The sequence below is a fragment of the Mustela lutreola genome, chromosome 1, assembly GCF_030435805.1.
Source record: "Mustela lutreola isolate mMusLut2 chromosome 1, mMusLut2.pri, whole genome shotgun sequence".
Lineage (NCBI taxonomy): Eukaryota > Metazoa > Chordata > Mammalia > Carnivora > Mustelidae > Mustela > Mustela lutreola.
This window is the reverse complement of record NC_081290.1, coordinates 278,042,282-278,068,759: the sequence shown is the minus strand read 5'-3', so window position 1 is coordinate 278,068,759 and position 26,478 is coordinate 278,042,282. Positions and strand designations below refer to the sequence as shown.

The following is a 26,478-nucleotide window of genomic DNA, read 5'->3' as shown; positions in this document are numbered from 1 at the left end:
CAGAATTTAGTTGAATTCCTGGATATCCTGCTGGTGTCTGGGAATTGCTTGACTGCTGTGTGGCAAACCACCTCCTCTCCAACCCCGCCTAGTTGTTTGGTCAAACAGCAGTCTAAATGTTGCTGTGCAAGTCCTTTTTAAAGATAAGATTAACATTTAAATCAGTAGACTCGGAGTAACTACCCTCTATAATGTGGGTGGGCCTTATCCAATCAGTTGAAGGCTTAGGAGCAAAGATTTCATGAAGTTTAGTTTTAAGATTATAAGACCACCTCTTTTCTGAATTTCCGGTCTGCTGATCTGCCCTGTGGATTTTGATTGCTGCCACAATCACATAAGCTAATTCCTTAAAAAATAAACCTTTCTCTGTATACCTCCTATTAGTTCTGCTTCAATCAAGGGCCCCAACTAATACTAATACTCTGGTACTGAAAGTGCTTCTATGGGAAGACAATCCTTTTTTCAAATTTCATAAACATTTCTAAAATTTTAAATCTAGTATAATTAAGATACACAGTGATATTAGTTTCAGGTATATAATATAGCAGCAATTCTATACATTACTCAGTGCTCATCACAGTAAGTGTATCTTAATCCCACCTTCACTCATTTCACCCATCCCCAGGGACCCACCTCATCTCTGGTAACGATCAGTTTTTTCAAGAATCTGGGTTTTTTTTTTTTTTTTCTTTGTTCATTTCTTAAACTCTACATATAATAAAATCCTAGGATAGCTATCTTTCATTTATTTCACTTAGGATTACACCCTCTAGATCCATCCATGTTGTTGCAAATGGCAAAACTTCACTCTTTTTTAATGGCTCAGTAATATCCCATTATATATGTATATATAGCCATTTCTTGTTTACCCATTCATCTATCGATGGACACCTGAGTTGCTTCCATAATTTGGCTATTGTAAATATTGCTGCAATGAACACAGGGATACATGTATCTTTTTGAATTAGTGTTTCCGTATTCATTGGGTAAATACCCAGTACTGGAATTAACTGTATCATACAGTAGTGTTTTTAATTGTCTGAGCACTCTCCATACTGTCTTCCACAGTTGCTGCACAGTTTGCACTCTTGCCAACACTACAAGAGTGTTTTTTCTCCACATCCTCACCAACACTTGTTTCTTGTGTTTTTGGATTTTAGCCATTCTGACAGGTGTGAGGGAGTATCTCTTGCCTTTCTTTCCCTCACTGTGGTTTGACTTGCATTTTCCTGACGAGTGATGTTGAGCATCTTTTCATGTGTCTGTTAGTCATCTGGAGGTCATCTTTGGAGAAATGTCTACTCATGTTTTCTGCCCATTTTTGTAAACTGGATTTTTTTGGTGTTGGGTTATAATTTTTTATATATTTTGGATACTAAAACTTTATTGAGTATGTCATTTGCAAGTATCTTTTCCCATTCAGTAGACTATTTGTTGATTGTTTTCTTTGCTGCACAGAAGCATTTATTTTGATATAGTCCCAAGAGTTTATTTTTGCTTTTGTTTCCCCTTAGGAGACAAAAAAAAAAAAGTTGCTATGGCCAATATCAGAAAAATTGATGCCTATGTTCTTTTCTAAAATTTTTATGGTTTCAGGTCTCACATTTAGGTCTTTAGTTCAAGTTTATTTTTGTATATGGCATAATAAAATGGTCCAGTTTCATTCTTTTGCATGTAGCTATCCCAGTTTTCCCAACATCATTTATTAAAGGGACTGTCTTTTTCCCATTATATATTCTTGCCTCCTTTATCAAAGACAAATTGGCCAGAAAATCATGGATCTATTTCTGGGCTCTCCATTCTATTCACTGATATATGTGTCTATTTTGTGCCAGTACCATACTGCTTTATTATAGCTTTGTAGTATAGCTTGAAATCAGGGATTGTTTTACCTCCAGTTTTGTTCTTTTCCAAGATTGCTTTAGCTACTCAGGGTCTTTTGTGGCTCCCCACACATTTTGGGATTATTTGTTCTAGTTTTGTAAAAAATAAATAAAATAAATGCTGTTGGTGTTCTGATAGGGACTACATTAAATCTGTAGACTGCTTTTGGCTGTATGAGACATTTTAACAGTATTTGTTCTCCCAATCCATCAGCATGAAATATCTTTCCACTTATTTGTGTCATTTCAATTTATTTCATCAATGTGTTAATAGTTTTCAGAGTATAGTCAAGTCAAGGAGTAAACCTGGTAAAGTTTACTCCTGGTATTTTATTATTTTTGGTGCAACTAGTAAATGGGACTATTTTCTTAATTTCTCTTTCTGCTACTTTATTATTAGTGTCTAGAAATCCAATGGATTTCTCTATGTTGATTTTATATCACAGGACCTTACTGAATTCATTTATCAGTTCTAACAGCTTTTTGGTGCAGTCTTTAGGGCTTTTAGTATCTGCACATAGTGACAGTTTCACTTTTTCCTTACAAATTTGGGTATCTTTTATTTCTTTTTCTTCTCTGAGTGCTGTGGTTAGGACTTCCAGTACTATGTTAAACAAAAGTGTTAAGAGTAGACATGCTTGTCTTGTTCCTGATCTTAAAAGTGCTCAGTTTTTCACAAATGAATATGATGTTAGTTGGGGGGGGTTTCATATATGACCTTTATTCTGTTGGTTTGTTCCCCCTAAACTTTCTTTGTTGAGGGTTTTTCTCATGAATATTGTACTTTGTCACATGCTTTTCCTGCACCTATTGATATGATCATGTTTTTATCCCTTCCCTTACTGATGTGATAGATCATGCTGATTGCTTTGCAAATACTGTGCCAGCTTTGTGTGCAAGGGGGAAAAAATCCTACTTCATTGTGGTGAATATTTTTTAAATGTACTGATGGATTCAGTTTGCTAGTATTTTGTTGAGGAATTTTGCATCTATGTTCACCAGATATATTGGCCTGTAGTTCTCTTTTTTTGGTAGTGTCTTTTTCTGGTATTGGTATCAAGGTATTGCTGGCCTCAGAGAATGAATTTGGAAGCTTCCCCTCCTCTTCCAGTTTTTGGAATAGTTGAAGAAGAATAGGTATTAACTGTTCCTTAAATGTTCAGTAGAATTCACCTGTGAGGCCCTCTGGTTCTGGACTTTTGCTTGTTGGGAGTTTGTTGATTACTAATTCAATTCCATTGCCGGTAATCAGTCTGTTTAAATGTTCTATTTTTTCTTGATTCAGTTTTGGGAGGTTGTATGTTTCTAGGAATTTATTCATTTCTTAATAGGCGGTCCAATTTTTTGGCATTTAATTTTTCATAATATTCTCTTATAAATCTTTTGTATTTTTTTTTAAGTAGGCTCTATCCAATGTGGAGCCCAATATGGGGCCTGAACCAATGACGCTGAGGACAGATCTGAACTAAAATCAAGTTAAACAGACTGACAGACAAGTTAAACAGACAAGTTAGACAGACTGAGCCACCCAGGTGCCCCAGTCCTTTGTATTTCTGTGGTGTCGGTTTTGTTTCTCCTCTCTCATTTCTAATTTTGAGTCCTCACTCTCCTTTTTAAATGAGTCTGGATAAAAGTTTACCAATTTTGTTGATTTATTTTTATTTTTTATTATTTTTATTTATTTTAGAGACAACATGTGTGCACACATGTGTGAGCAGGGGAAGGGGCAGAAGGAGAGAGAGAATCACTAGCAGACATTCTGCTGAGTGCTGAACTGGAAGCCAAATGCAGGACTTGATCTTACAACCCTAAGATCATGACCTGAGCCAAAATCATGAGTCAGATCCTTAGCCAACTGAACCACCCAGATGCACCTAATTTTGTTGACTTTTCAAAGAACAAGCTCCTAGTTTCTATTTTTGTCTATGTCTACTCTGCTCTTTATTTTTTCCTTCCTACTGCTGGGTTTGGGTTTTGCTTGTTCTTTTTCTAATTCTTTAGGTGTAAGGTTGAGTTGTTTATTTGAGATTTTTTTTGCTTCTTGGGACAGGCCTGTATTGCTATAAATTTCCTATTAGAAGAGAATTTCGAGGATGTTTTCTGAACTGGTTCTGGGATTTCTGAAATTGTTTCTTTGATTAGATTTAAAGGCACTAATGACTCTATTTTTCAGTACTAAAGAGAACACTGAATGTCAACTGCATGATATAGCAATAAAAATAGGTAAAAAAAAAAAAAAATCACCAATGCGTACTCCTGATCAAATACTTACTAAATAAGAGACAAAGTTCTGGTTATCATGTATTCGCTACTTTAGAATATTTCAAGCTGATTAAGATGAAATTGGCTGGCTGCTTCTAAATGCACTGGACAAAGTTGAGAAACACAGGCATGTGCTGAGGGACTCAATTCCAAGCTGAAGCATCACATAAATGACCTGAACGTTTCCATGCCTGTCCTGAAAGAAATCCCTTCTTCCTACAGCTGTAGACCTGAGACTGCTGGAAACCAAACCAGACTCTCACCAAGGACGATGTGGGTACAGGCACTGCGGAGTGCCATCTGCTAACAGCAGAGACCAGCAAGAAGTCCCTGCTATAGTACCATCCCCCAGTATCATCAGCCAGCTCCCTAATGGCAGGTTCCATTCCACTATGGAAATGGCAATAAATCTACACCCTGGATATGGATTTGCCTTCCCTGCATACAGTGCTTCTGTAAAAAATACCATTTATGGACTTACAGAATGCCTTATCCCAGTCATGGTTTTCCACACAGCATTTCTTCTGAACAAGGAACTCACTTCTCAGCAAATGAAATGCAGCAATGGACCCATGCTCATGGAATTCACTGGTCTTACCATGTGCCCCACCATCCTAAAGTGGCTGGCTTGACAGAATAGTGGAATGACAGTAACAACATTGTTGAGATTGTGGAGAAACAGAAATCCTCATCGATCACTAGGGAACACAAATGTCACAGCCACTATGCAAAACTCTTTGCCAGTCTCTTTAGCATACATTTACCATATACAATCTAGAAATTTCCCTCACAGATATCTACCCGAAAGAAATAAAAACATCCATTCACACAAAAGCTTGCCCATGAATATTCACACTATCATTATTCATGATGGCTAAAAAGTAGATTAACTGAGGGACAAATCAAATGGAGTATTTCCATACACAGAAATACCACACAAAGGAATGAAATATTGATACGTGCCACAACATAAATTAACCTCAAAATTATGCAAAGTGAAAGCCAGACACAAAAAACAAAAAAACACATACTCTATGTACAAGTCCGTTTATAAAATTCCCAGAGAAGGAAAACCTATATGGACAGCATTACACACTTGAAATGGGTGTATTTCATGATATGAAAATTATGTCTCAATAAAATATTAATAACATATGCAACACATCACTAGTCATAAAGGCCAATAACTAAAAGCTACCCAAATACTAACCAACAGTAAAATGAATAAATCATTTTATTCCACACTGGCCTACAACAATGAAAATGAACAATCTCTAAAAACACAACCTACAGAAACCTCACATAATGCTGAGCAAAGAAGGCCTTCCTAAGAGTACATACTCTACTTTTCTATATATGTAGGATCCAAAAAAAGGCAAAAGAGATTTGTGCTGTTCAAAGTCAGAATGCTGGTTATACTTGGGGGTGGTCGATCAGGTTCTATTTCTTGAGCTGGCTAATGATTACATAACTGAGCTTGTCTTGTGACTATTCGCAAAGCTGTAGATTTATGACAAGTATACTTCTGCATATGAATCATGTTATCTTAAAAGACTTCCAGAAATATCACCTGTAATCCTAGAAAAAACACCGAGAAGTGTTAAAGTGATTAAAGTGATTAAAGTGACCTTTAATCAAGTAAGGGTTAAACAAATTATAGGATATGCATGTAATAGTAGCCGGGGTTGGGTACCCACCAAGTATCTGTTTTATCCCTTCCTTTTTCCTTAAATAATCAACCCCACTCTTAAAAACATGGTGGGGTTCCTGACCAGTGCAAGCTTAAGGCTTTCAAAGTGCAGTTTGTCAACTCCTTCAAGAAGTTTGCAAGAGCAAAACTCTCCAAAAACAAACAAACCAAACACATGTACTGGAATTTTTATTTGGATTAGATTTCATGTGTAGATCAAAATGGGGAGAAATGACATCTTAACAATATCGAGCCCTCAAACCCATGATGGTACATCATTTGTTCCATTTACTTAAGTAAAGTAAGTCTTCAATGTCACTCAACAGTGTTTTGTACTTTCAGGTCTTGTGAGATTTATCCCTAAGCAATTCATATTTTTTGATACTACTTAAATGGTATAATTTGTTCATTTTATAATTTCAATGTTTTGTTGAAATATATTTTGTTTGAAATATATTTGTTACTAATATGTAGAAATACAACTGATTTTTTGGTATGTTCATCTTGTATCATGTGAGGCGGCATCAAAACACCTTGCAGCTTTTGCCTTCAACCTTTTTGGAACACTGCTTGGAGACTACCATGACATGAAAATGTCTACACTGAAAGACCAATGAGAAGAGGGAAGAGCCCAACTGAGAAATAACAAATTTTTGTATTTTAAACCACTGAGTTTTTTGACAGTTGTTATAAATCAACAGATACCTGACAAAATTTAGGGAGAGTCACAGTAAAGAAAATAGGGTTTAGAAATTCTAAAAGAGACAAGTCACAAGCAGAATCAGCCAATAAGAAGCTAGGATACAAGCTGGGAGCTTAACTGGGATCAAAGCAGATCATGTACAGGCAGAAGATACAACCACAGTTACCTCTAAGACAATTACTTGTACTGAATCTAAAGGGGTCTTTGCCTTTGCCTTGATGTAGTTAGATCAATCTGGCTAGTTTTAATTCAGAGAAGCTTGATCCTTCTTGGACTTAAAAGGTCAAGGGGCATGACAGCAGAGCTAATTCCTTTTTGTCAGAGGTTCTTGTTCACTCCTGCTTCAGTTTACTTCCATCAGGGCGTTCTGCTGCACTTCTCAAGTGGTTATGGCAGGAATTGGATCTCAGTATAAAATAATTACTATATATTACAAAATAAACTTGCAATGGTTGTCTGAGATGGTTTCTATATAAGTGGAATCAAAATAGGTGAACTGTTACAGAATTCTTTCTATGTAAGGGACAGAAAGACTCATTTACCTGAATCATAAAATAAAACTGAAGTGAGCTGATAAGCGCAAGTACTTTCTAAGCCCATATCACAATCCACATGTATGTGAGGTATGTCTGTACTTCTAGAAAACTAGAATGGAGTGGAAGAACCACAGGAAGCCAAGATATTTGAACTAAAAATGGTTTGAAGGACATGGGGCATTCCCAACAAGGAATGAGATGTCTGAGTAGATCATTCTCATACTGAGAGATATAACACAGTTCCTGTTACCTTAAGAAAAGGCCTAGAAAGCAGGACAGACAAAATGCTATACATACTGTCAGCCATTTGAGACATGAACATTATCCTAAGAGTCAGAAACTCCAGTTTCTGAAACCTGATCAGGTGTATTTCTATAATTAGCTATTATTTGTTTCCCACAAATAATTAGTAAAGTCCATTTTGAAATATTCCAATATCAGCAGTATTAAGAAGTTAAGGAAAATAAGGCTCTCTTTTTTAAACTTTTTTTTTTTAAAGATTTTATTTATTTATTTGTCAGAGAGAGAGCGAGCGAGAGTGAGCATAGACAGACAGAGTGGAAGACAGAGTCAGAGGGAGAAGCAGGCTCCCTGCGGAGCAAGGAGCCTGATGTGGGACTCAATCCCAGGACGCTGGGATCATGACCTGAGCCGAAGGCAGCTGCTTAACCAACTGAGCCACCCAGGCGTCCCTCTTTTTTAAACTTTTATTTAAGCCATTTCAGAAGAGTATGAATTTGTGAAGAATGCTTCCGTTAAAAGTGATCGTACACTGAGAGTTAAGACTAAAACTAAGTATATGCCTATTTTAACTTAATGAATCTCCTTCCAGAACACTTCTATTCAAAACCAGTAAGACTTTATTTTAACTAGGGAAACCAGGTTATCGCCAAGGAGACTCAAAATCTTTCAAGAAAGAATTGTGAAGACAATGTCCTGAGTAACTTCTCAGATCACCCTTTTGTACAAAAACTAAATGGTAAAAATTATAAATTAGATTTTTCTCAACGGAGTGGTAAAAACCGGTGGGAATGACTGTTCTATTATTTAAGAATAACAAAAATGTTGTTTAAGAGTACTGGAAATGATAGGGTAAGAAATAATCCAAGGTATTCTAAAATAGGAAAAATTACTCTGATGAAATAAAAACTATAATTGCTAAAAGTAAATAAATTTCAATTTTTTAAAGGAAGAGAGGTGCCTGGGTGGCTCAGTCGGTTGGGTGTCTGCCTCCGGCTCAGGTAATGATCTCAGGGTCTTGGGGCTAACAGGCTCCCTGCTCAGCAGAGAGTCTTGATTCTACCCCTGCTCGTGCCCCTCCCCCTAGTCATGCTCTCTCTTTCAAATAAATAAAATCTTTAAAAAAAAAGGAACACAGAGCTATTATCTATAAATTAGATCAATGAGAACACAAACTGAGGATGTGATCCAGGAAAGAATTATCAAAACAAGCTAATATTTTAATAGTAATTCCAGGAAATATGTTGATTATAAACTAAATAAGCCAAATAGTCAAAGCTCTAAAGAAGCTAAGTAAATTCCCAGATCTATTATGAACTTATTTGCTGACTCCATCAAGGCAATCTTACTACCCCATCCATAACAAGAGTAACTAAAAATAGTAAAATGATTTTAAATAAAAGGTGAGACCCAGAGTTTAATACAATCAAATTTTCAAACACCCAGTACTTCAAAATATTTTCTAAAAATTCTAATTTTATGAACTATCCATTAAAAGAGGGGGGGCTATCTTACAGTCAATTAAGTTATTGTGGAATTTATATTGCCTTTTTAAAAAAATGATTTTATTTATTTATTTGTTAGAGACATCAAGTGTGCACAAGCAGGGGAGTGGCAAGCAGAGGCAGAGGGAGAAGCAGGCTTCCACTGAGCAAGGAACCCTATGTGGGACTTGATCCCTGGACCCTCGGATCATGACCCGAGCCAAAAGTAGACGCTTAACCACTGAGCCACCCAGATGTCCCAGTATTTATGCTACTTATCACTCACAATCAAAATCTCTTCTTGAGAGGTCCTGCAACAAATAAACTAGCACACTGACGACTCAAGCACCTACCACATTTGACTCTAATACTCACTATTCCACAAACATGTGAAACTCACTCTAATAAACATTAAGATATTATAGTCTCCCTTTTTAAATAAGGATTTATCTTGTACAGTTTCAGGTGGAGGTTTGAAAGTGAAAGAAAATTAGTGGATAAAGTAATACTAGAGTAACTAATAAACTACACTGAGGCAAACTATCGCTATACTTCATCACCATAAAAGTAGTACTGGTTGAAACCAGAGAACAGAAGGAAAACATAAAACCAAGTTAAAAGAACCCTGCCAGGCTCCATGCCTCAAAATTTCTAACACTCTTGGAAGCTCCACTATGATGACGATAATCCTCTGGCAGTGGTAAACTAAGCTTTCAAGTTTCAAGTTTTGCCCTTTTTGCTTCTTCTGTGTGGGATGCTCTTCATCTGGCTATCGTGTATTCAGGTCTCAGCTCAAATGTCGCCTTCTCAAAAGAAGTCTTCCCTTGACATCTTAACTTCATCAAACACTGTATCACATTATTTTAATCAGTTCAGTGGTGCTGGACACATAGTGGGATGTTCAACAATTACTTATTCAATGAATTAATAAATTATATGAGTATATGGATGAATAAACACTATTTTTGCAAATTTCCACTTGTTTTTATATTTACCCATCAGGATTAAATAAATACAGCAAGAACAGGGACCACTATTATTTCAGTGTGAAGAATGAACATGCCATTTTGCAACTTAATAATTCTAAAACAATAGTGAGTTTTTTCTGTGTGTGCAAACTATCTGTTCAAACATGCCAAAGGTTGTTATTTTTGACAGAAGGAAAGTATGTAATTTCAAGTCGTTTGAAGTAAATAAGAACAATTCTGAAAACATAACAAAAATCCTGAAAACATCTTATCAATATCCATAAAACAGAGAGCTAGCTGTACCTCTACAAAATATCAAAACCTATTCAGTTTTGAAAAAAACCTCAACCTCTGAAACAAGTACAAGTTACTTCAGCTAAAATTCAGCAGACTTAACATGAAAACTATTCCTGAGTAGCAGAACAACTTTCTGAGAAGTGACAAGAAAAAGGAAGAGCTGAGGTGAATTCTAAATATTAAAGAGCGCAGGGAAATGTGACCATCACAGCCTCCATTTCTTTATTCCCTGATGTAGTTGTTTCAATGTATGTGGTCCCTATACATACTGAACAGCTACCATAAGAGCTGAAGAGATGAAGACGGGAGATGAAGATGAACCAATAGAGATGAAAATGGGAGCCACAGAGTACTTTTTCAAGATTTTACAAACAGCTACCTTCTACTGCATGTTCACTGGATTCCGGGTAGTGAATTATTTGCAAGAAGAGGCAGAACTTGAATTCAAACCCTGAGTCTAACTCCAGATCCAGAGCATTTAACAAGTGAATTAGAACGGGACTGATGTTGAGACTGACATTACCCAGAATGCAGTTTTAATCTTGCCACAGCTGCACAACTACGTAACAAGCCAACTTTTCTGGTTTAAGTAATCTACACAAAGAGCAATTAGTTTATCTCCAACAGGAATTTGAAATTTCTACCACATCCTCAAAGCTCTCCTCAAAGCAACCCAAATAATTCCTTTATACATACTCTTTAGACACAAAAGTAATTTTAGCTGGATAAAGGCAGGTATGGAGGTTTTGTCCTTTGTTTTAACAGAAACTGCTGTGGTACTTGATTGCACCTGTCTCTACATTTCCATCACATCATAACATTTCAAAATGATCTCTAAATAAGGAGCACAAGACCTTCCATTATTGGCAGACATATCCTATCTTTCAAGCAACAGCAGCCAAAACCACCAAGAATTTACTAGACAAATTAGTCAGGCAAAGTTTTGTCACAGAAAAAATTTGCCTAGAACAAATACTTCTGCCTAGTAAACTATGAAATACCAGCCTCAGATTCTAAAATTCAGAGGACAAAGAAACCTGATCACTGATAGCTAATTATTTACAAAGCAGCCACCAATTCAAGTTATTGGTTCCTAACCACAGTATCATTCTTCTAAGTAGCATAAAATCCAGGTTTTAAACTTGCCTTATACATATTATATATTACATATTCTCAAAGCATTCTTTGTGAAGGAAAAAATCTTAATTTTCTTATTTATAAACACATGCACATATACAATAAACTGGCCAACCCTTGGTTATTAAATAGATTTCTGTCAGACATAAGAAATGAAATATGCTTAGGAGTTTATCTACTCAAGTTTTAAGTAGAATGTTGTATATTTGAATTTAACATCAAGAAATACAGCCAATAACTACATATACGAATATATTTTATATGAATAATGAATGAGGTCCAGCATATTAGGGGCAATTTTAATAACCCCAATCTGCAAAGCCAGAATGAAATCTTTTTGAGGAAGTGATTTAAAAGAAAAATTCGGACATTAGTTTTCCTTTATAATCCAGATAAGCAGAAGACTACATTTAATATATATATTTGGTTTGGTGAAAAACAACCAAATGATCCCATTTAATTATTCACCAGGCTGAAATCTTAGAACACTTTTCTTTCCGCATTATTCAAACTGCATTTATAATTCGAGTCTCTACCAGTACCAAGATTTTGTCTAAGCTTTACTCTGTGTTATGTATAATTTTTCTTCTAGTTACTTTATTACAAATGCAAACAGCTAAAAACAAATTATAATAAAGTGACATTAAATAATCTGATTTCCCATCACTAGGTTTCCAAATAATGCCAAATGTTTCACTAGCCCAAACCTATTAGCTACACAGGTTCTAACTACTCCAATTATTTTATTTTACTAAATGAAGGTCACTTTAAAATGGGAAGATCTGAATTATCAGGCTGAAGATTATTCTATTTTCTATCCGATCATAAAATCATCAGTGTTAATATATATGACAGAGTAAAAATGACCAAGTCTTACCTTTGTCAGTTGTTACTTTGTCTACACATCTGAAAGAAATGAGAACCAAATATTAAATGAACAATCTTGTATACATTCCTAAAACACAGATATTTATCTTTCAGGTTCATTTTCAGAGTGATGCAGAACACATCTAGAGTAGTGTGGTCAATAGAACTTTCTGCAGTGATGAAAATATTCTATATCTGCACTGTCAAATAGGGTAGTCATGTGTGGCTACTGAGTGCTTGAAACAGCTTGTTTGTAATTGAGGATTGTGAATTTTTAATTTTAATTAATGTAAATTTAAACAGATATCATGTTAGCATACAGCTAGAGTAGCACTCAAAAAGTTTTTAACTGCAAAAAAAAAAAGTAATACAAAGTAATACAAAGAAAATATTGTTGATTTTGTTTTATTAAGTGGGTTATATAAGAAAGTGTCCTTGTCTTACCAACTGCAGTAACTAGGGGTGAAATAATGTTTGAGATTTTCTCTAAAATACTTCAGGAAAAAAAAGAGGGACAGGGAGATAAAGGTAATTAAGCATGGCAAAATCTTGAGAACTGCTAAATCTAGTGGTAAATACTGGGAATGGGCATTTCATTGTACTTTTTTTTTTGTATGTGTATACTTGACAATTTTCATAATAATAAAAATTCAATGAACCTAACAGAAAACCCTGAATTATTCATTTACTATACCCCAGTCAAAAACCATTTCTACAAAGGCAAAAGACTGGACCTCAGAAATTAATATAACTTGTACTTTACAAATCAGGAACAGTAAAGACTCTAATGTGTTATAGACTGTTAAAAAATGTCATGTTTTTAATTTGGTAACATTTCTTTCATTCATAACTGTTAAGCACAGTATAACGAACCTCTACCCTGGAGCCATTACCCAGATTCAAAAGTCCACAGGTCCTGGATCTTTACTATAAAGATGACACATGGTATCTTGAGCTGGTACAAGGCTTTTTGGTTTTTGTTTTTTGTTTTATTTTTTATTTTGTTTTATTTTTTATTTTATTTTTTATTTTTTAAAAGTAAATTTGATGTAAATGAGGACTGTTACGTTACAGAATAGCCAAATAAATACAGATGTAATGTAATACAAATTCTGTTCTCTTTAGAAAGAACAGCTGTCATTTTCTCATCCCACTTTCTTAAACTCTGGATATTACTTTATTTTAAATTATATCATTAATGTCCAATTAATAATTAACACAAGACAACCGATCATCCTAATTCTAAAGAATAGTACAGATGTAATACCTAAATACAGAAACATTATACAATAAACTTCCCTCCAAACACCGTTTGGAATGGGAAGATGTTTCTATTACCATACTGATTTCCTTGGGAGGAAAACTTAAGAAATTTAAACTTATAGAACCGGAGCTTTCTCCAAAGAGCCACAAAAGCTCTTTCAATTCAGAATATTACGGCCTCTTCATCCTCACTATCCATGATGTTCACGTTTTCCTTACAAAATGATATACCAAGAAAGTGTCACTCGAAGGTCTACTACTATTTTACTTTAAGCAAGAAAACGAAACAAAAATGGAATTCCATATCCCAGAAAATAAAGCAGTATTTGTTTCATTTGGAACCCACCTGAACCTGTAGGAAAACCTCTAATAATACGCAGTGTTAGCCAATAGGGCTACTCAATAGCTAAATCGTTAAGTTTAAAAAAGTATTTATTGAAGTTCTACATGAAATGCATTGGCTAGGAAATGCAGAGGACTCAACACAGTAGAATGAAAAGAAGCCTTTTTGCGATTTAACCTAGTCTTAGTTTAACTATGTTTCCATATTAGTAGAAAACATGGGTGTTTTAACTTTATGAATCAGAAAAATTGGTATTTTATATATTTAAAATTAGACATGCATATAAACATCTGCATTTAAAATATAAGAATCTGAACTCTGGAGTTTATGGACCAAAATACAGCAAATGATGAGCCTAATTCGTAAGTAGTACTGACGTATATATCCTTTCTTCAAATTTGGTTTATCTTTCCTTTTAACTGGCTTTACGTTTGATTTTAAAACGATTTTAGCATTTAACTTTATGAATTCCTCTTGAGCAAATTCACTAATTATTTCCTTTCACAAGGATTTCCTGCTCTTTTCATTAACCCTTGAATGTTTCAAAGCAAATAAAAATGCTCTTATAAACATAAATTTATATAAAACTGCAACCTAATTATCATTTATACACACTTATGCTTGTAACAAATCCTAAATTACCAGTTATAGATGAAGATACCGATTTAAAGAGCTTAAGTGACTTGCCTGAGGTCACTTACTGAGCAGCGTAAAGCTGAGAACACAAACTTTAACTATATAGTCCAATATTTTCTCTACTGCACTACTTTGCCTTCTAGCAGAAAAAGAGGTTTCAATCAATCCAAATCTTTGTATTTATTGACCTTTTAATACTACTGTATTTTGCTGTCTCTTCAATCAAGAGAAACACATGTAGGAGAAAACAGCTATTAGAATTTATAGGAGGAAATGGTGGGACATGGTGAAAGAACCTGAACAGAAGGGGTAATTAAGATACCTCACATGTTAGGATAAAAGAGGTCAGAAGGTACTTGACCAGGATTCAGTAAATTGATACTCAAAATCTCACGAAATGTCTTGAAGGATTAATTAAATTTCTCAATTAGTTTTAAAGTTTATCACTTTGAAAATCTATAAACCACACGTACGCCTGACAAACCTCCACTAATCGATGCATCTTCCCCCCCATACTGCGAGGTCTTGAAGACAAGGGCCATGTCTCATTTACCTTTATAAAGCCTATCTCAGCATAGAACCAGGCCCAGGTACTGCTCAATTATGATTTACCTAGCTGAAATGCTTTAGAACTCCTTTGATTTCCAAGGCATGCAGTAAATTAAAAACACATAACAAATAAATTATTACTATGAAAATTTATTTTAACAATCTGATCAAAACTGTGCAACAAAATACGTAATTAGGAGACCTTCCGGAGGCTAAGAGAAGGTAAAAGAACACTACTATCTTTTATGATAGTGGATGTGAGAGGGAGGGACACTAAGAATTAAGACTATCTTTCTCCCCACAGGGAATAACATGAAGAAAAAACTGAAGGGATTTAATTAAGTCATCTTCACCCAACTTCAACTGTTTTTTTATATTGTAGAAATAAAAAGACCCATAAGTACTTTTTGCCAAGAGTTAGTGAAGAAAACAAACAATGAGATGAAAAAAAATATTGCACTAGCTTATTTTAAGGTATCATTTCTGTAAGTAAAACTGGTAGTGGTAAAACAGTGGGAGGGAAATGCAGCAAGGAAATCTAGGTGTATTTTACTCTCAAATGGGTAGATAAGGATGGAAGGGCATTTAAGAAATACATTATTAAATTATTAGCCACCTATGGCAACAGAAATAAAAGAAAAAAAGAAAAAGAAAAAAAAACACAACAATTTTGCAGCGTTTACATGAGAATCACTACACACCACTTATACCTCTATCATTCCATCACAACTCAAAACAGTAATTTTAAACAAATATTGTATGTACTATGTACCAGGCTTTGTGTCACATGCTATACTTTCACTATCTCATAAGGATTAACATTATTTCCTACAGATGGTGGAACTAAAGCATACACAGTTTAACAAATTCATTCAAGACATTTAATTCAAGTAAGGGTAATGACAGCTCTTTTCAAACTGGTAAAATGAAATACAGGATCTTAAAATTTTTGTGACTGTGAAATTCATCTATAGCAATTAGAATCCTAATTGCAGCCAAGTAATTTGTAAGTTCAGATCTTTGTTGTCCAAAGAACTGTAGTTACACAATAAATTCTCTAAATTATGTTAATTTTAATAATAATTCAAAAATTTGAAGCAGATCTAATACTACAACATGATACCTTTTAATTTTTCTTTCTGAGAAGCTTCTAAGGCAAGCAAATAAGTCACAGACTTAATTCTTTCTTTTGGAGGAGGTGTGTTTCAAGTTTTAAATTTGGTAATCTTGCCATAATCTCTCTGGGAGGGGGGCACTTAAAACTCTAATTCCCCCCCACTTTAATTTCCCTTTTTATCAACTTTTTTCACTTGAAAGTCAAAAGACACAAATGTTTTCAATTAACGAATTCAATGACTAATATGATTAACTTCTACAATTTACAGACACATGCACTTCAGTATTTTCAACATAGGAACATTTTAATACTAACAATTTAAAATTTAAAACTGTACGTTCCTGGTCCCTCCACTGTCTTTCGATAATAAGGTAATCCCTTTCAGAGTAGTCTAATCTGTAAGGACGAAGTTCTTACACGAAAACATAAGCACAAGTAGACAAGCAAAAACTAAACAAAACAAAACAACACACGAAAAAATACCATGCTAGTCTCGAGTGAAAGACTGGCAGAGCCACGTTTTACCCTAAGTACCAGATGTGTAAAACAAGGGGAACGTGATGTGAAAATTTAGCAGAGTGGAAAAAGCTACATGAAGCTACCAGTACAACTGCCTCTTGAGCTAATTAATGGGGGGGGGGGGCGGGGGACGGACGGACACGCACACTTCTGAAGGCTAAGACTGTGCTGATTTCCTAATGGGGATGTGATGTAATACTGGAGAGCCGCCGAACGAGGCGGACAGGCTGACAAAGGGAGTGCAGATGCCAGAGTGCGGGCGAAGCCTGCGGCGGCAGGGCAGGGGGGGGGCACCACAGAGCAAAAGAGGTGTACCCCACAAAGGACGACTTCAGGGAGAGGGGAAGTGGCCCCACAGACCGAGGACACGGGGGGAGGGCCGAAGAGCGGCGGTGAGGCAGCTAGCAGGGGAGCGGCGTGACATCTGGCGTGCGAGCCGGCAGGGGGCAGAGCAGGCAGGATGTCACGTGGAGTGGGCGCTACGGGAGCCGAGAGGGTTGCGTGCGGACAGAGGGGGGTCTTTCCCACCGCCTGAAAGACTGCGTTACTCACAGGAGTCGCGGACTCTTCTTGCCCTGAGCTGAAGACGGAGGCTTCGCGGCCTGGGACTGCTGCCCTGGGGCGTCGGGAGGCCTGGCGCTGGGGCTGCTCCTCCGCCGGCGGGGATACTCGGCCTTCCTCCGGCGAGACACAGCGGCGGCGGCGGCGGCCGCAGCGGCCCGGCCCCGGTCTCGACCTCCCCTCAGCACGCGGCTGCTAGTGGTCCCCGCAGGCGCCGCCGCCGCCGCCGCAGGGTTATGTTGTTGGGGCTCCTCTGGAGCCGCCTTGGCCGCCGCCGCCTCTCCCCCTTCCTGGTCCTGCTGCTCCGGGGGTCTCGGCTCTTCCGTCTCCCCCGGCATCGGGGCTCGTCCGTCCCCCACCCCCTCGTCCCAGGCGGCGGAGGCGGAGGCGGCGGCAGCCGCGGCGCTGCTCCCCCCGCCCCCTTTGCCTCCCGGAGCGTCCGGCTCAATCTCACTCTGCGCTCCTCTCTCCCCCCCTCCCCTCCGCCCGGCTCCGAGGGCGCCCCCCCCGCCCCCTGCCACTCAAGGCCCGCTACCGCTGGCGGCGCGCGCGCGCCCGCTACAGACGTTCAGCAGACCAATCGGAGAGGAGGGACGGCTTCCTCGCCCTGCCCCTCGTGGTCTCTCACGCAGCGACGTCCCCGGTTCCCTCCCCCACCCCTTCCTTCAACCAATCAGGAAACGGCTCCAAGGGAGCGCGCGAGGTTTCCTTCCCCGCGCACCCGTTCTCACCGTTAAACGGCTGTGTCTCGCGACAATCCTAAAGTGACCTTCCTCCACCCCCACCCCCTGCGCCACGAGCTCAGCGCGCGCTGGGGGCAGTGGGAGGAGCAGGTCCCGCGAGGAGATTGGTGGGAGGAAAACGCACCTTTTCCCCCGCCTTGCTCGCACGCTGGACTAGCTGCGCGCGCACCTGCCTCCCTAAGGAGCCGCTAATGCCACAGGGCTCTTTCTATCCTTCTTCCTTAAGCCGCGGAAGGAGCCTTGGCGTTCTTCTGCCTCCACCCCGATCCCACTTTCCTGTGTGTGGCCTTTCTGTCCCCAGCGCCGCCAGGTCTTGCGGGAAGAAGGGGGAAAATTTTTGAGTTGTCGCTTCTCCTTTAAGAAAAAAAAACCCCGTCGACAGCCGGATGAAAGTCTCTGAAAAAATGGCGGCGGTAGAACAGAGGCGGGGTCGTGAGGGCAAGGATGGCCCGCCTCTTGGCGCATGCGCAGGGTTACCTTGTCAAAAGGCATCTTGGGAAATGAAGTCTCAAATATACTTTAAGAAAAAAAAAATGAGAAAGAAGGGGCGGAGAGGATGCTGGGAGGTTTTTGACTGATGCACGATGGGAAAGGTAGTTAATTTTTTCTGCAGCCGGCGTTTGCTTTTTCAGGGAGGTAGTGTTTCCGGGTTAGGCCGCGACACCCGCACAGATCCGAGCAGAAATGGCAAACCGGTTGCTGGTCGGGATCGCTTGGGATGGTTTTCCCGACTATTTCAGTTGGTGTTGGCGAAACCTTTCTTGCTTGGCCACGTCAGTAGCCCTTAGGTCGGGTTGGTTACTCCGCACCTCCTAGCGTTCATGCCTGTATTCGCCTCGTCATTCTCTGACTCCCTAACCTGTGAGCTCCTGGGGGTCAGGGACTGAATCGGGATCTGTCAGGTGCTCGGGACGGAACACAAATCCCACCACTCACTTGGGTCTTAATAATTAAGTCTGGAAATTGTAAAGTGGCTGTTCTACCAAATGTTTTCGGTGCCAAGGAGCTGGCGTCGGCTGCTTAACTTGGCTGTGGTCCCTGGGCTGCGGGGAAAGAGGAAGGGGGAAGGGTTGTTAGCGTGATTCTGTGACCTATTCACAGAAACCGAAGGCCTCCTTCGTGCTCCCTGCCTCGAAGCCACTTGGCTTCTGTGGTTTTGAATGTTTCTGCTGCACAGGAAGCACAGTCAGAATAGCAGCTTTGTCAGAAATTACTTTTCTGTCCGCTAGCGCGTGCAACTCAATTATCCTAAATGCGTCAAATGGCAGTTTCCATTTGTTTTCCAACTTGCATTCAGTGACAGCAGTGGGTTTCCAGCATTCCTTTCATGCACTATAATCAAGGAGCGGTTTGAAAGAACGGTTCTTAACCTTGGAAAATAAAGCATCTGGGGATAACACCCCCCCCCCCACACACACACACACACACTTACAGAAAGCGGATGGAAACAAGATCTCGGGATCCAATTCTAAATTTCACATTAATCATTCATTTAAATTGCAGATACAGTCTAATATTTGCAAGCCAAGGGCTGAAGTGCATTTTTCCTTTCAGTGTTTTGGCTCAGTTACCACCACAGATTAGGCAAATGTTTTATATTCTCCAAGTGTTCTGCACTTTCATAGGACCAGTGACATTTCAGTTGTAAAAACTATTATGGATTAGTGAGGATGGGAATTTTTTCAAACCCATTTGGACTTTTGAAGCAGACTTTTGGAACAGCACTGACATCCAATGGCTGCTCCAAGTAATGCAGAGCGGGAATCTCCTTTTTATTTAAAAAAAATAAAATAAAAATAAAAAAGCATCACAATGGAAAGGGAGAATGAATGATTCCTTTACATCACCCAAAAAAAGACCATGTATTGCAGAAGAAAGCTCACAGGGTATTGAAATTAAATCTGGGTTATAGTAAATAGTTAAGCTATCTGTAATTCTGTTATCTTTAGGAAGTTACTATCCCTTGAATCTATTTCACCACTGGTAAAAATGGAGATAATATTATGTTTCACAGAGCCATAATTATAGTTCTTTACATACTGCTATCTCATATTTGGCCTTTTGTAAATGTTTTATTTCATTCAAGGTGAGTAAAATCACAGTGGTAAAAAAGGTGAAAAAAATGTTAATCTCAGAGTCCCTTTTATTAGGCAACATAACTAAGCAGAAATTATCCTTCCCTGAGACATTTGCAGCTAAACACCTTGTGTCTTGTCTTCCAGTTTCATTCTTCATGATCACTATAACTGTTCGTGTTTTGGACCGCAGAAAGAACTAATAGTTCTGAAAATCCAGATGTGACAGCTACTCTGCACTGCTTTTAATGGATTTACAGTCTATTCAGGAAAGCAGGTAAGCATAATTTCTGGATCATTGAGTAAATAAAGACAGCAAAATGAATTGGTTGCTGGTTAACTCTGATGGAAATTTTATGAAGGAAACCACTTCCATGGTCATCAGTTTCACACACACACACTCACACACTCACATTCACACACATACAGCAGGTTTTCTGATGCACAGTCACAGTGGGATACCCACACTGGGGAAAAACACAAGTGCAAGTCTGCGATCCCATGAATTCAGAATGAATCCTGGTGCATAGGAGGTGCTCAATTTTTTCAAAGTTAATTTTGAATCTCACCCTCGCCAATGCACTAACAAAACTCAAATCCTACTACCCATCTTTCTATGTCCCATTTTCCAAACTTTAACTTACCCCCCTCCAAAAAAAAAGAAGAAGAAAAGAAAAGAAAGGAAGAAAGAAAAAAGGAAAGAAAAAAAAAAGAAACTCACCAAATCAAAAGAGAGGAAGTGCTAAGCAAATACAGGAACCAAAAGGGTTATAGAGGCTGCTTCACGCTGTCTTACTCAGTTCCTTTGCGGTCCTCTTCTTCAGCACATGCCACAGCAGTTCCTCACAACCTGTGGGACCAGAGCATCTTGGGTGTGTGACAATGGAAGAGTTGGGTGAGTGAGGACTTTCTTGGAGGAGAAGCTCTGGGGGAATGAAGACTTGGCTGCCATTTCTGTGGTGGGGTGTACTTCTAGCCAGAGGGAGAGTGGTGCTGGAAGATTGTGCTTCCACTTCTCTCATGACCTCAGTCCAACCAAGAGTGAAGCATGAGGAACTATGATTGTTTTGGGGAACTATTGGTTCACTCTTTTCAGTGGCACAAATAGGCTGAAAGTTGGGTGCTCACCAGGGTAAACTATGCACAAATACTTTTGGACCGAATTGTGATTTTATTATGAGTATTTGCCCCTTGGGGGCTGTTGCAGGTCATAGGGTGGTCACACAGTTGGCACCTACAGATTTGCGATTTAGGAAGAAAAAAAGAAAAGGGAGAGGCATAAAGGGGGTGTTATAAGGAAAAGAAATGGAATACAAGAATGAGAATGAGGGATCTGTAAATGTTGGAGCAAGGCCAGGGTGGTTTCATTTGTTCCATGGTTTAGTATTAAATCAAGGAGAATTAGAGCTAAAACTCCAGCCATTCTGTTGCTAAGCTTTTTATTCAGAGGAATTCTGAAGTAACAGATTACTGTGGCCTGCAAATATGATACTCTTTCCATTTCGAACAATTAGAACCAGCAGTGAAACAATTGGTTACATTGCTCAGACAGATCCCGGACTTCCAATCTTTGGAGTAATGGAAGGTTTGTCATTCTTGGGATTCATTCCTTATCCTTTGCTGACTTTTGTTGCTGGCATTCTTATTAACACTAAGTCACTAACCTTTTACTCAATTTCCAAGCTGTATTAATACACAGTGTTCTGAGTTTTTGTATGTTTGGCGTACATAAAAAGTGTGAACAACCTAAAACAGATCTTGCATATTGTCTTGGTGGTGGTGGTAATTGTTCGCAGCGTAATTTGAGAACTAGAGGAGCAGAGAGGAAGATAAGCAAATTACAGGAGGGAAGAGATGTTAATGAAGAGGGAAAGGTGGTATTTAATAAATATTAAACTGTTTTGGAGGTAAAGTCTATTTTGAAGCTTGGGGTAGAAAGTATTTTGGACTTGGAGCAGAAACCAGATTCTTAACTCTGTGAGATTAGGGAAGTTCACATTTCTGCCTGAGTTCAAAGTCCAGCTCAAAGACTTATTTTAGCAATAACTTAATGGCTTTCATGTGGGTAATTCAAAAGGGAAGTAATACCTATTTAGTGACTTAAACTAAAACTTGACATTTTTGCGTATATTAACCATGTTAATGTCGGAAGCAACTCTCTGAAATAACTACTATCTGTTTTGTGTTTTCTTCCAATGAGAACCAAGAAAAACCATAAATGTTTTCAGCATCACTCCCAGGAGCCCCTGACACCAAAACTGATTAAGCTACAAGGCAGTCTCCTCTTTTAGCAGTGCATTGGCTCAGGTGTTCCAACCAATAGAACAACCCAGATAATTTAAAATAATTAAAAATTAGATTTGCACAGTTTTCCACTACTTGAGCAGGATGAATGGTAGAGGAATCTGGTCCAGAAATGTAGAAAGTACCAAGCCACCTGGAAGGGGTGACATTCATGTAATCTATCTTTGTTCGTATTGTCAGTAGCTCAGTAACTACCCAGACTTAGGGTTGTTCGTTCTTCCAGCTGCAGAGAAATAGGGTGCAAGACAGGTCAGCAAAGGCAGGCGGTATTTCCTTTTTGCAGTACTTCCTCCAACCTTGATGGTTTGTTTCTGTCCAGCAGATTTTACCTAAACTTTCATTACTTGGGGATGCTAGATAATGGGGAACCAGGAACAGATTCTGGCTCTGAATGAAATCATTCCAATCCATTGAGATCCCCCAAGAGACCTCACTTTATCCCTTTTATGTTAGTGTTGATGTTACCGGATTTCTGCAGATGAAGGGCTATAGGGAAGGACTACAGAGTTTTCCATCTAATACCTCCCCCCACCCCTTATGATCCCACATTCGTCATACTAAAATTAGTCATCTGCAAATTACGGGATCTGGCAGAAGGCAAGAACATCTTGGGAGTTGGTGTTATGTGCACTCCTAGGAAACAGGAAGAGAAAGCCCTGTTAACTCATGACCCAGAAGAGGGAGTTTCACTAACTTTGGTTCACTGATACTTCTAAGGGTAACCTTCTCCTCTTAGAGATACGGTTTGCTTCTCTTACAGAGAGTATCCCTTCTCCCCTAATCTTTACTATAAATGTCTTATTATTTTGAATCCAAGATCCATGACGTCTGGTTGGAGCAAAGCTTAGAAAATAGAAAAGGACTATATCTTCATAGAGGGGTATAGAGCAAAAGATTAGAACCCAGAAGTTTGGCATTCAATCTGGCTAGTAAAGTTATAAGAAAATTAGTCTTTCTTTCTCTTTCCACATTAGTTTTTTTTCTTTTTTCCTTCTTTTGAAAAAACGTTCGATTATGAAGAATTTAAAAAAATATATAAAAGTGAAGAAAATAGTTCAATGAAATCTAGTATACTCATCAACCAGCTTAAAAATGATCAACTCTTGGCCAGTCTTGTTTCATTAATATGCCCACCCATTCCTCTCAGTCCCGGATTATTTGAAAGCAATATCAGATATGTCATGTTCATTGGTAAGTATGTCCCTATTGCCCTTAATCTGCAGAAATCAAACAATGTCAAATAGTATAATCCACTGTTTTGCAAACTTTTAAAAATCATGACCTGTGGTAAAAAAAAAAAAAAAAAAAAAAAAAAAAATCCACCAGAGATCCACTAATGGGTCTCAACCCCTAATTTGAAAAAAATTGTAATAGAATTGCTTGATTGTGTAGACGAGGAAACGGCTTCAGAGAAGATCATATCATGCCAAGATGATCCTGAGAATCCACATGAAGATGGGGACTGGAATGTTTGACATGAAGTTAGTGCAGGGGCTACGATCAGATAGCCCAGGATTAGACAGGATCTGCATCAGTAACAGTCTGACACTACTTTTTTCTTTCTCTTTTTCTTTTCTTTCTTTTCTCTCTCTCTCTCTCTCTCTTTTTGTTTTTTTTAGAGGGAGAGGGTTGGTAGGGACAGAGGAAGGGGGAGAGAGAGACTCTTAAAGCAGGCTCCACGGGGCTCAGTCTCACAACCCTGAAATCTTGATCTGAGCTGAAATCAAAAGTTGGATGCTTAGCCAACTGAGCAACCCAGGTGCCCCAGTCTCTTTCTTGATCTATAAAATAAGGACAACAATATCACCTGCCTTAAAGCTTTGGGATGACTAAATGAAATACAGAAATTCCTGAGCATAGTGCCTGTAATGTGTCAATTTTTATTAATTATTAATTTCATTGTAACAGAAAAGTAGTTTGATACTTGTAAAGTGCATTTGTTTTGTTTTTTTAAAGATTTTATTTATTTATTTGACAGAGATCACAGGTAGTCAGAGAGGCAGGCAGAGAGAGAGGAAGGAGGAAGCAGGCTCCCTGCTGAGCAGAGAGCCCAATGTGGGGCTTGAACCCAGGACCCTGGGATCATGACCTGAGCTAAAGGCAGCAGCTTAACCCACTGAGCCACCCAGGCACCCCAAGTGCATTGGTTTTTTCCAAGAAAACTACAGCAGAAACAAATCTCAAGATTTGGATTGCAATGCCATCTTGCTTGATTTTGCAGTATCTATTTTCTCCTTGATCTCCACCCCCCCCTTTTTTTTTTTACCTTATATGCCCTAAAAGACAGAATACTTTTACTTTGTTTTGAAAATTTTGTTCGTACTTGGGATATAAGAAAACAATAATCAGGGTTAAGAAAAAGCATTACTGTGTTGGTACACTTAGAAAAAAAATTGTTGTTATACTTTTCTGGTAGGATTTACTTTTTTTCTAAATGGGGATCTTTGTGGGAAACCCACCCTAAATGAATGATAAAAATTAGTGCTCTGAAATATAAGAAATCAAATTCTTGAGAGATGCTGTGAAATTGAATGCAACCATAGAAAATAGGTCACACTATGTGGAGGCATTAAACATCCTCTGGGAGAATAGACCACATCTTGAAGTAACATAAGAAGTAAGGGAAGATATTGAAGATAGTCTTAACCCAAGAGAGAAGGAGGTGAATGGAAGCACAGGGGTGATATTTAAGGGGCAAATCATCCCATGTTCTGTATTAGAATTCTCTTGTATCTTTTGATATAGATGCCTTATTGGAGGAACTGGAGCACTCCACCCTCCAGGACAGTGATGAACCCTCCAGCCCAGCTCCTCTTCCCCTCGATCAGCGCTCCAGAAAGGACAGTGACCTTGCTGAAACTTCAGAGACCATTGTTCAGAATGATACAAGTTCCTTGCCGGTAACTTTTTGTTTATTAGGGTACTTTGAATATACATAGTTTGAGTGCCTTTCTGAAAATTAATTGTATTTTACATAAAGTGATGTGAAAAAAGAATCATGTATCCAGGAAAGAGAAAGAAAAATCCCTCTATGATAACTTGAAGGTGGTTGTTTTTGGAAAGGATGAGAATTCAGAAAATCATCACAGAAGAATAAGCCTTTGAGAACTGAACTTTTTCTAATGAGGGTATGGTAACACAGTATTCCCTCGTTTACTCAGTATATTCTGGTATGACTGTCTGGGTATGAGAGCTGCCTGTTGCAGTTTGACTGGAATGGCACTCTCCAAGACCGGGGGTGGGGGGGTCACCTGGGCGAGGCCAAGTGGCAGCTCAGACAAGTCTTATCAGCATGACTTTTTAAGGTCATAACTTTCCAGGTCTTATTTTCTGTTGAATGTATTAGGAAACTCAATTATTAGTATACCTACAGATGGTGATGCTCTAGGGAGCCAACAACACAAATAAGCTAAACTCATCAAAATGATGTGTAAGAAAAACCCAGAAATCCAATTTATTAATTTCTGGCTAGAGTCAAAACCATTCAAGTAGAACAGAGAATAGAATTTGCTGATACATATCTTCCCTTGCTGTTGGTCAGTCTACATGAATCTACTTTATAATTAGGAAGTTGCTTGATGAGAATGGAATTAGTTTAAGAGGAATTAAGTAGATACTCTTCATATGTGGTGCTTTGAACTACAGTACTCTGATTCATTTGTGTACGCTTGGTATGAAATCACAGGTTGCGTGGACCTGAAGTTTGAGCCTGTGGCTCTTTCCCCCTTTAACTGTTCTTCCCTCCAGCTACATATACATGGTTTTAAGGATGCACATTTATTTCTCTGCTAGGGAGATACTGTCTTTTTCCCTCAATGCAAGATCATAGCCACAGGCTCTTAGCTGGTTTGTTACACTTGCCCCCTGCATTTTATTTTCAGAATAGCAGCCAGAGTGATCCTGTAAAACTTAGATCATGTCATTCCTCTACTCAGAACCCCACTGTGATTTTCCACCTGCATTTGAAGTAAAAGCCATGGTCTTGATGCTGACCTAAGTGGGGTGACTGTATGTCTTGGCTCACTTGGAAGAGCCCTGGGTTTTTGCTTGTTTTCTCAACATTCTGTTATTGGCTTTGCCATTTACCCTAGATTTCCCATATTTTATGAAGTTTTCTTATTAGTACTCCCACTAACATAAACCAGCATGGGTTGATAAACCTCCGTTTGGCTCTTCTGGCTTCTTCCAACATCTCATCTAGTAGCAAGTGAAATATATTCAGCAAACAGAGTTCTAACTTTATTATGGCTCAGTCCAAAAGATGGCTAATGATAACTCTTCTCTTCTTTTCCTGTTCCTGT

The 26,478-nt window shown here is 38.5% G+C and overlaps 2 protein-coding genes across 6 annotated transcripts in view; one reads left to right on the top strand and one right to left on the bottom strand.

Annotated features, from left to right (window-relative positions):
* ZFP91 (ZFP91 zinc finger protein, atypical E3 ubiquitin ligase) overlaps nucleotides 1–18,198 on the bottom strand; it is a 50,309-nt gene extending 32,111 nt beyond the window's left edge. For 2 of the 3 annotated variants that reach the window (XM_059142992.1, XM_059143002.1), the window contains exons 1-2: nucleotides 17,047–18,198; nucleotides 12,078–12,106 (exon numbers count right to left, since the gene is read on the bottom strand). In XM_059142992.1, the coding sequence (XP_058998975.1) occupies nucleotides 12,078–12,106; nucleotides 17,047–17,393 (376 nt within the window). In that variant the 5' untranslated portion in view covers nucleotides 17,394–18,198. The remainder of the gene's footprint in view (nucleotides 1–12,077; nucleotides 12,107–17,046) is intronic. The other variant, XM_059142982.1, reaches the window with a different exon arrangement.
* A 239-nt stretch (nucleotides 18,199–18,437) lies between these two features.
* LPXN (leupaxin) overlaps nucleotides 18,438–26,478 on the top strand; it is a 37,213-nt gene continuing 29,172 nt past the window's right edge. The window contains exons 1-4 of one of the 3 annotated variants that reach the window (XM_059143016.1): nucleotides 18,438–18,659; nucleotides 20,021–20,150; nucleotides 20,698–20,768; nucleotides 24,923–25,077. In XM_059143016.1, the coding sequence (XP_058998999.1) occupies nucleotides 20,122–20,150; nucleotides 20,698–20,768; nucleotides 24,923–25,077 (255 nt within the window). In that variant the 5' untranslated portion in view covers nucleotides 18,438–18,659; nucleotides 20,021–20,121. The remainder of the gene's footprint in view (nucleotides 18,660–20,020; nucleotides 20,151–20,697; nucleotides 20,769–24,922; nucleotides 25,078–26,478) is intronic. The other 2 variants (XM_059143009.1, XM_059143010.1) reach the window with 2 other exon arrangements.